Source organism: Pituophis catenifer, unplaced genomic scaffold, assembly GCF_029215685.1.
Source record: "Pituophis catenifer annectens isolate HBS135680 unplaced genomic scaffold, rPitCat1.0.hap2 SCAF_3, whole genome shotgun sequence".
In the NCBI taxonomy this organism is placed as follows: domain Eukaryota; kingdom Metazoa; phylum Chordata; class Lepidosauria; order Squamata; family Colubridae; genus Pituophis; species Pituophis catenifer.
The window spans coordinates 181994196-182007089 of record NW_027256883.1 but is presented as its reverse complement, the minus strand read 5'-3'; the positions used below and the strand labels follow the sequence as shown (position 1 = coordinate 182007089).

General features: G+C 39.7%; 1 protein-coding gene across 2 annotated transcripts in view; it reads right to left on the bottom strand.

Annotated features, from left to right (window-relative positions):
- SAMHD1 (SAM and HD domain containing deoxynucleoside triphosphate triphosphohydrolase 1) overlaps positions 1–6099 on the bottom strand; it is a 38547-nt gene extending 32448 nt beyond the window's left edge. For both annotated transcript variants that reach the window (XM_070941648.1, XM_070941647.1), the window contains exon 1: positions 5672–6099. In XM_070941648.1, the coding sequence (XP_070797749.1) occupies positions 5672–5879 (208 nt within the window). In that variant the 5' untranslated portion in view covers positions 5880–6099. The remainder of the gene's footprint in view (positions 1–5671) is intronic.
- Positions 6100–12894: the final 6795 nt, after the last annotated feature.

Here is a 12894-nt window from a genome sequence, read left to right as displayed (position 1 = left end):
ATGATTTAAAGCCTCAGCCAACAATTGCTACACTGATGTAACCATAACAAAAGCAGGCCTGATATTGCTGTTACTTGCCCAAGGGCAATATAAACCAAAAGTCAGGACATCATCCAACAGGAAACAAGGTGAGTAACTGAAACACTAATTTCATAACATTCATTTTAAATAATCAGTATTGGAAAAAAATTGCCTTTTTATCATGATAGAACCTATGTCTTGGATAGAGTTAATGGTGGTTTAAGATAAGATGTTGGGATACAATCTGATTGCTACAAATCTTGTATTAAACCAACAGCACACCATTTTAATTCATTCTAAAAGATGTGCTGCTTAGGTCCCTAGATGACAATGTTTAAGAGAAGGGACCTAGTATGTACCCACTCTATTTTACCTAGAAGTATGGGCAGATACCCTCAAAAGAGGGGATCCATAAGTAGTCTAAGCCCATGAAATTTAGGGCTTTAAAGGTGACAATCACCATCAGGCAAAGAAACTGGAGCCATTGCACCTCATATTTCATCACCTCAATGGAGATGAAACATGAGCAAAATGTGAGGCATCTAGAACTGAAAATACTACCACATTCTGGACCAGTTGTAGTTTCTAGATGAACTTCAAAGGCAGTCCCATGTAGAGCCACTGCAGTAATTCATCTGGGAAATGACCAGGGTTTGAGTGACTGTGAGCAAAGTATCCCAGTCCAGGAATGATTGCAATTGGTGCATGAAATAGATTTGTCTAAAGGCCTCCATAGCCATGATTACCACTTGTCTCACAAGCAGAATTTTCAAATCCATGAGTAGCCCCAAATTGTGTGTCAGCTGTTTCTGGTGGATATAATTATAATATATAAATTCTGTGATCTTTACTTATCAACTGTAAACCATTTTACTCTCCATGCGAGTTCTCCTCATTTCTACTAATTGCTGTTTATGTCCTTCCACAAGTCTGTGTAAACAAGGCAGTATGAACTCTAGCTGACCAGATTATGGAGGCTGAAGCCAAATACCCTCATTCACTGGTCATTATTTTGGGAGATCTAAACAAAACAAACTTAAGGAAAGAGCTACCAAAATACTTTCAGCATGTCAATTGTTCCACTAGAGGCAAGACTACTTTAGACCATTGCTACACAACACTAAAAAATGCTTATCGGTCTTTACCATGAGCTGCTGTGGGACATTCTGATCATTGCATGATTCACCTTGTACCTGCTTACAGGCAAAGACACAAGAACAGTTTTTTCTTGAACGCCATCTCTCTGCTAAACAAATAATTCCCTCAACACTGTCAGACTATTTACTAAGTCTGCACTACTATTAATCTTCTCATCGTTCCCACCACCTATCTCCTCCCACTTATGACTGTATGACTGTAACCAGAATGGATTTGATTTAAATTAATCACAATTTAAATCATGATTTAAATCACTAGTAAAAAGGCTTGATTTAAATCAACTCGATTTAAATCATAATTTTTAAAGAGCAACTGTCATCTCTGCTACTCCTTTGACCCACTGTTGACTCACCGAGTCCCAGTGTTGCAGAATATATAGCCTCATGCTACATAACTAAGCTCCATTTCATGCTGAATAAACTAAATTATTTATGTATCTTAAATAGAAAATTATCTTACGATAGATTTTTACCCCAAAAGTTTTTTAAAATAAATTCGATAAAAATAAAAAAAATCCGATTTAAATAAAAAAAATCTGATTTTTTTTATTTTTTAAAAAAAATCATTGATTTTTATTCACCCTGACTGTAACCTTGTTGCTGGTATCCTTACAATTTATATTGACTTTTTCCTAATATGATTTGATTGCTTATTTGTTCCCTATGACTATTATTAAGTGTTGTACCTTATGATTCTTGACGAATGTATCTTTTCTTTTATGTACACTGAGAGCGTATGCACCAAGACAAATTCCTTGTATGTCCAATCACACTTGGCTAATAAAGAATTCTATTCTATTCTATTCTATTCTATTCTATTCTATTCTATTCTATTCTATTCTATTCTATTCTATTCTATTCTATTCTATTCTATTCTATTCTATTCTATTCTATTCCATTCCATTCCATTCCATTCCATTCCATTCCATTCCATTCCAGCGAGATCTGGCCATGAATGGCGTGAATGAGTTTTTAATGTTTAATGTTTAATTTTTAAATGTTTTTTTATAATTATTTTTTAAAATGTATTGTGAGCTGCCCTGAGTCTTCAGAGAGGGGCAGCATATAAATTGAATTAATTAAATTAAATTCCATTCCAGCTTGGCAAGAATCAAAATGACATATGCCTGGACTCAGGAGTCCCAACAATCCAGAGCCACTTGCTAGGGCTGAGTTGAAACTGGCTCTTTCCCATCTAAACCCTAGCAGCTGGTAGGTACTGGGCTTTTGGCAGGGCAGTATCTCTTAGTCAGCAAGGAACAGAGATGTATAATTAGGTATCCTCAGTATACTGATACTGCACCTGTGACATTAGACTGAAGCTGCCATAACTAAAGATAAAACAGGTGCAAAAGCAGAGAAGACAAAAGCCAGGAATCTTATCTAAAAGATTCCTTCAGGGAAGTAGATAAGAAATAAAGTCATTAAGAAAACAAAGGAAAGATGTCACTTGAACCAGTCAAAGGAAGTTGGGCCTGAGCCATGAAAAAAGATACAATCCCAGCTAACCAACAAAGCAAGAACTTTGGGGAATAAAAAGAGATCCTAGCCTATCCCTAGAGTCTTCTTTGGATTCAGACTTGGCAGAAGGACATGTGCTTTATCTACTGCAGTTACATCTATCTGGAAAACCCACTTAGGAAGCAAGGGAGGCTTGCAAGATCTGCATGTAACACACTGCAATATCAGATGACCTCTCCTGGTCTCGAGATGATATATATCACTGCTTCCTTCAAGGCCGGCAGCACCAGCTGTTTCCATGATAGGGCATTACTTATCACATGGACCCAGCTGTGAGTCATCTCTCAAGAGGCCTCATTATTTTATTTTTTATTACATTTTTTAATCCCAACTAAGGGTGGTGATTCAAGTTATCTCATTCAACAACAAAACTAGTGGAGGTGACAGTATTCCAGCTGAGCTATTCAAAATCTTAAAAGACGATGCAGTAAAAGTGCTACACTCAATTTGCCAGCAAATCTGGAAAACTCAACAGTGGCCACAGGACTGGAAAAGGTCAGTTTACATTCCAATTCCAAAGAAAGGCAATGCCAAAGAATGTTCAAACTATCGCACCATTGCACTCATTTCACATGCTAGTAAAGTTATGCTTAAAATCCTACAAGCTAGGCTCCAGCAGTATGTGGATCGAGAACTACCAGAAGTACAGGTAGGATTTCAAAGAGGCAGAGGAACTAGAAATCAAATTGCCAACATACGCTTGATCATGGAGAAAGCTAGGGAGTTCCAGAAAAACATCTACTTTTGCTTCATTGACTATGCTAAAGCCTTTGATTGTGTCGATCATAACAAATTATGGCAAGTTCTTAAAGAGATGGGAGTACTAGACCATCTTGTCTCTTGAGAAACCTATATGCGGGTCAAGAAGCAACAGTGAGAACTGGACACAGAACCACTGATTGGTCCACAATTGGGAAAGGAGTCTGGCAAGGCTGTATACTATCGCCCTGCCTTATTTATTTATTTATTTATTTATTTATTTATTTATTTATTATTTATTTATTTATTTATTTATTATTTATTTATTATTTATTATTTATTTATTTATTTATTTATTTATTTATTTATTTATTTTTTATTATTAAAATTTATATGCCGCCCTTCTCCCGAAGGACTCAGGGCGGCTCACACAAATAAAGCAACAATAACACCTAAAACCAATATGAAAATTAAAATCCCCAAAATTAAAACCTCATAGTTGATCAGGGAGTTTGCTGGAACAGCCATGTCTTCAGCCTAGCACGGAAAGTGCGGAGATCGGGAACCGTCCGGAGCTCGGTGGGTAACCCAGAGATCATTCACCAGGGCGACCAATGCCGTTTCCGTGCTGTGGCCACACCTGAAACCCGATTGGTACGGGTCTAGGTAATCAGCTTCCTCCAGGAATTGTGGGAGTTGGTAAGCCACCATGGTCTCAACAACCTTCGCTACAAAGCAAAGGTTGGAGACAGGATGAAAGTTGTTTAAGGAGGCCGGATCCAGGGCTGGCTTCTTGAGGGGACGAACCACTGCCTCCTTGAGTATGGCAGGGAAGACCCCATCCCTCAACTTATGCATATAAATTAAAGTTATCCCTTTAACTTATATGCAGAGCACATCATGAGAAAGGCAGGGCTAGATGAATCAAAAGTTGGAATTAAGATTGCTGGGAGAAATATCAACAACCTCAGATATGCAATGATATTACTTTAATGGCAAAAAGCGAAGAGGAACTACAGAGCCTCTTGATCCGGGTGAAGAAGGAGAATGCAAAAGTTGGCTTGAAACTCAACGTTAAGAAAACTAAAATCATAGCATCTGGCCCTCTCAATTCCTGGCAAATAGATGGGGAAGAAATGGAAGTAGTGACAGATTTTATTTTCCTGGGCTCCAAAATCCCGCAGATGGGGACTGCAGCCAAGAAATTAAAAGACGCTTGCTCCTGGGGAGGAAAGCTATGGCAAATCTAGACAGCATACTAAAAAGCAGAGACATCACCCTGCCAACAAAAGTGTGTATAGTCAAAGCTATGGTTTTCCCAGTTGCAATGTATGGCTGTGAAAGTTGGACCATAAGAAAGGCTGAGCACCAAAGAATTGAGGCCTTTGAACTATGGTGCTGGAGAAGATTCCTGCGAGCCCCTTGGATTGCAAGGTGATCAAACCTGTCAGTCCTAGAGATCAACCCTGACTGCTCCATAGAAGGCCAGATCCTGAAGATGAAACTGAAATACTTTGGCCATCTAATGAGAAGGAAGGACTCACTGGAGAAGAGCCTAATGCTGGAAAAGATTGAGGGCAAAAGAAGAAGGGGACGACAGAGAACGAGGTGGCTGGATGGAGTCACTAAAGCAGTAGGCGTGAGCTTAAATGGACTCCAGAGGATGGTAGAGGACAGGAAGGCCTGGAGCAGGGATCTCCAAACTTGGCGACTTTAAGACTTGTGGATTTCAACTCCCAGAGTTCCCCAGCCAGCCATGCTGGCTGGGAGTTGAAGTCCACAAGTCTTAAAGTTGCCAAGTTTGGGGACCCCTGGCTGGAGGAACGTTGTCCATGGGGTCGCGATGGGTCAGACACGACTTTGCAACTAACAACAACAACATAGGATGGTGATTCAAGCTGTCTCATTCACGGCTGATGAAACCAAACACAGGAGGAAATGGATGCGGCCAGTGTGGCTAGGAGCAGGTCGGGGGGAAAAAACCCTTTGATTCCGAGATTATTTTTTTTCTGCACTAGAAAAAGCGCCATTGCCCTCTCTCTAGACCACCCAGCGTGAAAATAAACCTGCCCCTTGTTCCCGGGCAATGACGGCCATCACTTTTGGAGCGCCCTGCCCCAAACGAAAGTCTTCGGAAAAAAAACCCCTTTTCGATTCTAGTCTCTTTCTGCAAATGTCCGGCAACCGCCCACAGCAATACTAAGTGGCGGCTCCTTTAATAAACCTTTCCCGCGGCCCGGCCCTCCGTTCCACTTGCCGGCTTTCCCGCGCACCTCGAAAGCATTGCAGCTCCGCAGCTTCCAAGCCCTGAGTCTGAAGGAAGGCGCACAGCTGCTCCGTATCCCAGGACCGAGGATGGAGGCTAACGGAACCCGCCAAATCCGCAGCGGTAACGCCGCGCTTTTGAGGCGTCTGGAAGCCATCGGGCGAGCTGGTGGGCCGGGCCCGTTTAAGGGCGCCTTCCCGGCTACCGTTCGACATTGCTCTGAAGCACTGATGAGGAGAAGGGCGAGCAAGCTGCTATCCTTCGCTTGCGCGGGATCCGGATCCGCCCCGTTGCCACCTCACGTTACCACCGGCGAGTCGGCGGAGAGAGGGAGCCACGTGACTGTTGCTGGCTTCTCCGGGTCGGGAGGGGCGACCACGAAGGGAGACTTTTGCGCGCCTCAGCCGCGCTGCAGATTCAACCTGCCACGTTAACAATAGCTGGAAACGCGTGGGAAGAAGAGCCTTGAAACCTCGACCCGCCAATGGACCCATCCACCCCCATGTTGATATTTTTGGCTTCCCCGCCCCTTTTCGGAGAAATGAGCAGTGGCTCAAGCTGATGGCTATATCGCCTTTCTATCCAGGGTGGTTGGGACAAAGGGGGCATCTCTACCCAGGCACCGAGGTTTAAATCGGCCTGCTTGTCGTCTGTTCCGTGTTTTCAAATGAAAAGGCAATAATCCTTTTTTTAAAAGATAGTCGTTGAAGTAGTTACAAATGTAATATCTAACGACAGCACGTGCTATGTGGTTCCATGTTGTAATCTCCCTTCCTAACTCTCCAGAATGGATCTGCTTGCTTCCATTCTCTGCGTTTCCTCTCCATGCAACAAAATGTCTCGGCCACCTCCCCTCTTCAGACATGAGTGTGTGCCTTGGAGTTAGTGTTGATGCCTGGTGACCATGCAATATTTTCTTGCCAAGATTTAAAAAGTGGTTTGCCATTTGCCTGCCTCCTAGAGCTGAGAAGAGAGAGTGACTAGTCCAAAGTCACCCAGCTGGCTTTGGCAGGATTAGTCACCTGGTTTCTAGTTTGATCTGGTAACAATTACACCAAACTGGCTATTATTCTCAAACTTGAGCCTTTCCAAAGTAATATCAAATAAAACTGCAGGGAATGCACTTTTCTTTTCCCACAATTTGTTTCATCCTTCTTAGATGATCCATTTTGTCCAAATATTAAGAGAAAAGATAAGGGAACATAGGCAGGACATTGTTGGAAGAAATATCCATCTGGGTTCAGTTCCAAGTGGGGAAAAAGACACTGGAAACATGGAGACTGCTCGGAAAGATGGTTTAATGGTGGACAGGATCACATGGTTCGAGTTCCTGAATAGAAAAGGGGCAAGATGCTGAGCATGCCTTGGTTTTATGCCCTCTCTGAGGTTTGAACTTCCTGGAGCATAGGAAGAGTATCCTGATTGGTTGTCAGACTCCCAGGGGGTGGGGGTCTTAGCTAGCCTTGCTGGTTGATGTAATCTTCCCAGATGCCATGTGGTGAGTTTCTGTTGCTAGATGGGTCCTATTGTGTTGCAGATGATGGTCCATTGACAAAGCGAGGAAGGTGGGAGCTGCTTTGTCTTTAAAACATGTTTCTCCATTTCTTATCCAGGAAAATACATTCTGCCTTTTAAATATTTCCTAAAACAGTTCATTCTTCTAGGAAAGGGGTGGGTGCTAACTTCCTACAATATGAACTGAATTACCATTTTTACTGGAGCTGCTTTCTTGTAAGCTTATAAATTATAATTCTCCAATGTATAGGCACACACACCCTTCCAATTTAGTACAATGAAAGTCATAAAGCAAATCTTATATCCCAAATCAAAATATTTCCCTTTTTCTTTTTATATTATTCACTTCCTCATCCACATGTCTTGGCAGGTAGTTAACTTGCTTTATCTCTGAAACTAACTATGCTTGGGCCTTACTTCTTGGATGGAAAAATGCCAAGAGCTGAAGGATGGATTAGAAAATAATTTTAAAAACCTTCTTGAAATAATATAGTAGCAAACTACTTCTGCAGATTGCCATAAAAACTGAATGATTTTACCAAACACAGAGCTCGATTTCAGGACATTTTACAGCATTTTCAAAAAAAATCCTTCCTTCCTTGAGTAATATCTGGAATATTACAAAATAAATTGCAAAATACATGTGCAAATACTGAGTTCTTAAAAATCCTTCCTAAGGAAAAAGATAAGTAAAGCAAGAGACAGGAAGAAAACAAAAACAAATTAAAGACAGATTGGTACTGTAGTTTTAGATCACATGGAATTTGCTGTGTTTTAAAGGGCAAACATTTTGTGGCCAAACTACTCCATGATCAATTGTTGCTTGAAATTCTTGGTTTTATTATGTCTATACTTGTTTCTCAAAGTGATGGAAAGGCTAAAATCTTCCTCCCCTCACATCTTTATATTAGAAAGCTAAAATTTAGAAGTGTGTAAGCCTTGTAAAAAAAGGGGGGAGGATGTGGTGACTGAGTGGCTAAGATGCTGAGCTTGTTGATCAAAAGGTCGGCAGTTCAGCAGTTCGAATCCCTAGTGCCACGTAATGGGGTGAGCTCCCATTACTTGTCCCAGCTTCTGCCCAACCTAGCAGTTTGAAAGCACGTAAAAAATGCAAATAAAAAAAATAGGGACCCTCTTTGGTGGGAAGGTAACAGCGTTCTGTACGCCTTTGGCATTTAGTCATGCTGGCCACATGACCACGGAGATGTCTTCAGACAGTGCTGGCTCTTCGGCTTTGAAACAGCACCGCCCCTAGAGTCAGGAATGAGTACCACCCCCTAGAGTCAGGAACAACTAGCACATATGTGCAAGGGGAACCTTTATCTTGATACTTAGTAACTTGCTAGTGTGAAAGGGTCAAGAATGCTTGCTCAAGTGAAACCCCAGACATATCATTGGGCAGGGCAACAGCTTGGGAAAGGAGGAATTTAGGGACAATGTACTAATTAAAGTATAATGTACTAATTCTTACTGGAAATTAGGGATAAATGTGCTGATTGCTGCTACATAGTGCTGATATTACTAAGCAATATTGGCTGAACTCCGGTAACATGGATAAACCGGGAGTGATCCCTAAATCCTTTTTCTCCACAGAATAAAATATTTTGTAATCTCCAGCTCCAAACTTGTTTTCATTGGCATTGCAAATTGGGCAAACCAGTTTTCTGGTTTTACCAAAGCCTCTATCACCATTGTTGTCATCTTTTATTCATGTCCACTGTCTGTATTTTGAAATTTAGGGTGGGAAATTGAGCTGTTTGGAATGGAGAAAAACTCTGGCTAATGTGAAACAGATGGAAATGGAAGATAGTGAAAAAGAAAATAAGGCTCAGAGTATAAAAAATCCAATTCAACAACTCTGAACTACATATATTCCTAACCATTGTAAATGGAAGAGTGTAAGAGAAGATGGAAAGCAGAACAACTAATAAGAGGCATGAAGTAAAAAAATAACTGAATATGGTATATAGCCTGATACATACAAGCACTGAATAAAATAAGAAATTACTGTTCTGTAGTGTGGACCAGCAACTATTAATCTTTTTGAGAACCAAATTTTGTATAGATAAAAATGAATTTGGATGTAGAATATGATTTGTTTTAAAGATCTATATTAATATTTAATTATACTTGGAAATTTTAAATTAAGTATATTCATTACCAGTTATATAGGACTACTTGTCAATCTTGATATTCCTTGAATTCTGATATGTTCATGTGCATCAAGAACAGAACTGAGCTGTTTAAAAGTTAATAACAATAAACTCAAAAGCACAAATAACTTGATAGATGACAATCATGATGCAGCCAGTGAAGGTTCTTATATGTACTGCAAATTTTCCTGTGTGTGTGTGTGTGTGTGTGTGTGTGTGTGTGTGTGTGTGTACACATACATACATACATTATACATATCATATGGGAACACTCGTATAGAGAACTTATACTCTGGAGGCTTTGTTTTAGTTGTTTGAATGATAATGAAAATTCTGGAGATAAGGCAAAAACTGGAGGAAAGGGAATCCAATCCAATCCAAAAGAGATCATAAAACATTTCAAACATATCTTTTAGTTAACTGAAATAGAGATTTTATTCAAATATTGAAGGTCTACAAAGAAAACAAAGGACTATGTTCTGGCTTTCGAGTATTAAAGGGCAACTAGAGCATTATAATACTACATAGAATATAATAGTATCTAGTGACAATCTACACACAGATGTTTAATAAGTTTTAAGATTATCTGATAAACATGAACTAAAGAAATGGAAATGTACACCTCTATCCATAGAAGCATAGCTAGAGGTTGACTGCAAGCAATACCTTTCTGTACAATTTATTACATTATTTACCAGCCATCTCACTGTCACACGACTTTTGAGTGACTTACAAAATGATAAAACAATATTATAAAAAGGTTAAAACAGTAAGACAATAAATACATTAAAAAATAAAGAAATAGCTAAGATAGCGAGGAGTAGACAATAGAGTGGAGGTGGGATATTCTAATTCAGTAATTAACTCTAGAAAGGGACACCCCCATTTGGGTCCCAGGACAATCAGCAGAATAAGGTTTTGAGACCCTTACGGGGTGGGTGGGTGAGTGTGTGTGTGTGTATGTGTATGTGTGTGTGTGTGTGTGAGTGTGTGTCTGATTCACAAGGGATATGATGTTCCGGGGGGGGGGGAGGGCTGCAGCAGAAAAGGCTCTTCTCCTGGACCCCCATCAGCTGAAATTCCTTGGCCAATGGGGTCTACAGCATCCCTCTTCTGCTGGGATGGTTGCCCTGACAGAAAGGGTGTGCTGTGAACCCCATTTGGAAGTCGGTGTAACGATGCATAAATAGGTGAAAGGGAATGCAGCTTGGATTCCCAACTGACAATCCAGACTACATTCCGTCACATCAGGTGATGCTGTATCAAGCACATGGGACAAAGATGTGGGCATATGGCTACATGTGAGAGAAGACAGAGGCAGACCTTGTTTGTGGTAAGCCTATTTTAGGGTTTATATTTGTATTCAAAATCATAAGAAACTGTAAGGCTTATTTATAGCAAACATAGCCAGGTGAGGGGGGATTGGGGGAGGAATCCAAATAATGCCCAAAAGTTTAAAAAAAAAAAATACAACAACGTGCAGGAAAGAAAGGGTCATTATCCACACTCCCCCAGTTATTTCCTCTTTTAGTGATTTCCTTGGTAGTTGAAATGGTCTGGATGAGCATTCATTTCTAGTGTAACTTGGATTTTTGATAAAAGAGATCAGTACTGTTACAGAGGTTAGGGACTATCATAAATACTTGCATTGAGTGCTATTTTCCTCATTTTTAGTAAACATTCATTGAGGCACTGTAATTCAAGTACATAATTTCCATATGGTTCAAAATAACAAAACAGTTCAAATCAGATCAGAATGAAGTTTTTTTTAATTAAGAAGTTCTATTTACAAGGATAGATCCAAAGAGTTAAGTTCTAGAAAATAAAACCACTTTTTAATCTGGAACATCAGTCATATATCATAGTCAACTTGTAATGAATACAAAAATTATAATTAATATAAACCTCAATATAAATTATCAATGCATAATTAAGCCAAATTTCAGCACCAAACTTTTAATGTCAGACCTGAGAATATGTCTATTGGAAAGATAAATAAAGAAAACAATGATATAACTAGAGTTCCATGGGTAGTAAGGCAAACCTTTGGGAGGTTGGGGCCTCCATCCAAACATTAGTCATCAACACTGCTACATTTGAAATGAGTAGACCAGGGGTGAAATGCTACCAGTTCGCACCGGTGCAGATAAACCAGTAGCAGTGGCGGCATGTGATTCGGTGAACTGGTAGCAGTGGCAGCACAAAGCTCCGCCTACCCACTTGGATGTCATTACTTCCTGTTTTTAACCAGGAAGTAACCTGTTTTTGACCCTCTGCGCATGCGCAGAAGGTGTGCACATGTGCAGAGGATCCAAAATTGCAAATGACGCACACACACGCACTTCCAAACCTGTAAGGAAGGTAAGTAGATTTCACCCCTGGGATAGACCTATTCTGATGTCTGGAGTTTTGTATCAGTGGTAGACTGGACTACTCTTATTAGGAGCAGAAACTATAAAAATCAGACAGCCACTAAATGGTACTCATAAGTTAGGGATTTCTGTTATCTCTGTGCTGCCACTTAGGAGTCTCAAGAGTTAGTGGAGGCAGCTGCTATGTTTCTATTGCATGCATCAAATCTCAGCAGCAATCATTGTTCAGTTTTCTTTTTTTTTTTTTTTTTTTTTTTTAAAGCTGAAGGCCTGGGAGGACACTTTTTTCTTTGAAGATCCCAAGGTAGTCCCCTTCCCTGCCTTGAATGTATTTATATCATTGAGAGAAAAGTAAACATTAAGACGGATTGACTAGAAAAGAAAGGTAAAAACCAATTGCATATAATTGAAACTATACTCTGACTATAATTTTATGTCACATTCTGTGATAACAAGCCAATATTTCAAAAGGTAAAACACTTTTCTCCCCAAAGAAAAAAAAAACACCTTTTATAAATATATTTAAGTCTATTGTAAAACATTTTTCAGCGTATTATTTGGCTTTATGGTGGTTTATTAAATGATAGCTCTCAATCCATTATACTATGGAATACTAACTAAATATAAAAATCCTTTTTAGAATTGATTAAACTGTTATAAAAGCAATCTTAACAAAAGTTAAACCTTTCTATATATGAATCAGAAATACAAAATATTTTATGGTTCTTAAATAGTTAGAATGATCCTCTATGATGGAACTTCTCTTTCTATATTTTCATAAAATATTTCTAATGAATTTCCCTCTATAAAAAAAATCAGCATTTTTTTTAAAAAAGTAGCCAAATAGAATACTACAGTTAAAACCTTATAATATTTCATACTTATTTTATGTATACACTTAATTTGATAAGGCTTATATTTTGTGTAGATACTACACAAAGGAAAATAAGCTTTTCAGGTTGAGCTAAGAGTTCAGTGCTTTACAGCAGCGGTCCCCAATCTTTCTGGCTCTGCAGACCGCCGGCAATAACAGGAGGGGAGAGGGGATGCTTTCACACAAGCAGTGTGTGTGTGTGCAGCTCCATTTGCACAAGCGGTGGCACATAAACCTGTCACTCGCACAAATGGAGCTGCATGTGCTCACATGCTCCCCGCTGCTTGCACGGCCCAGTTCCGAACAGGCCACGGCC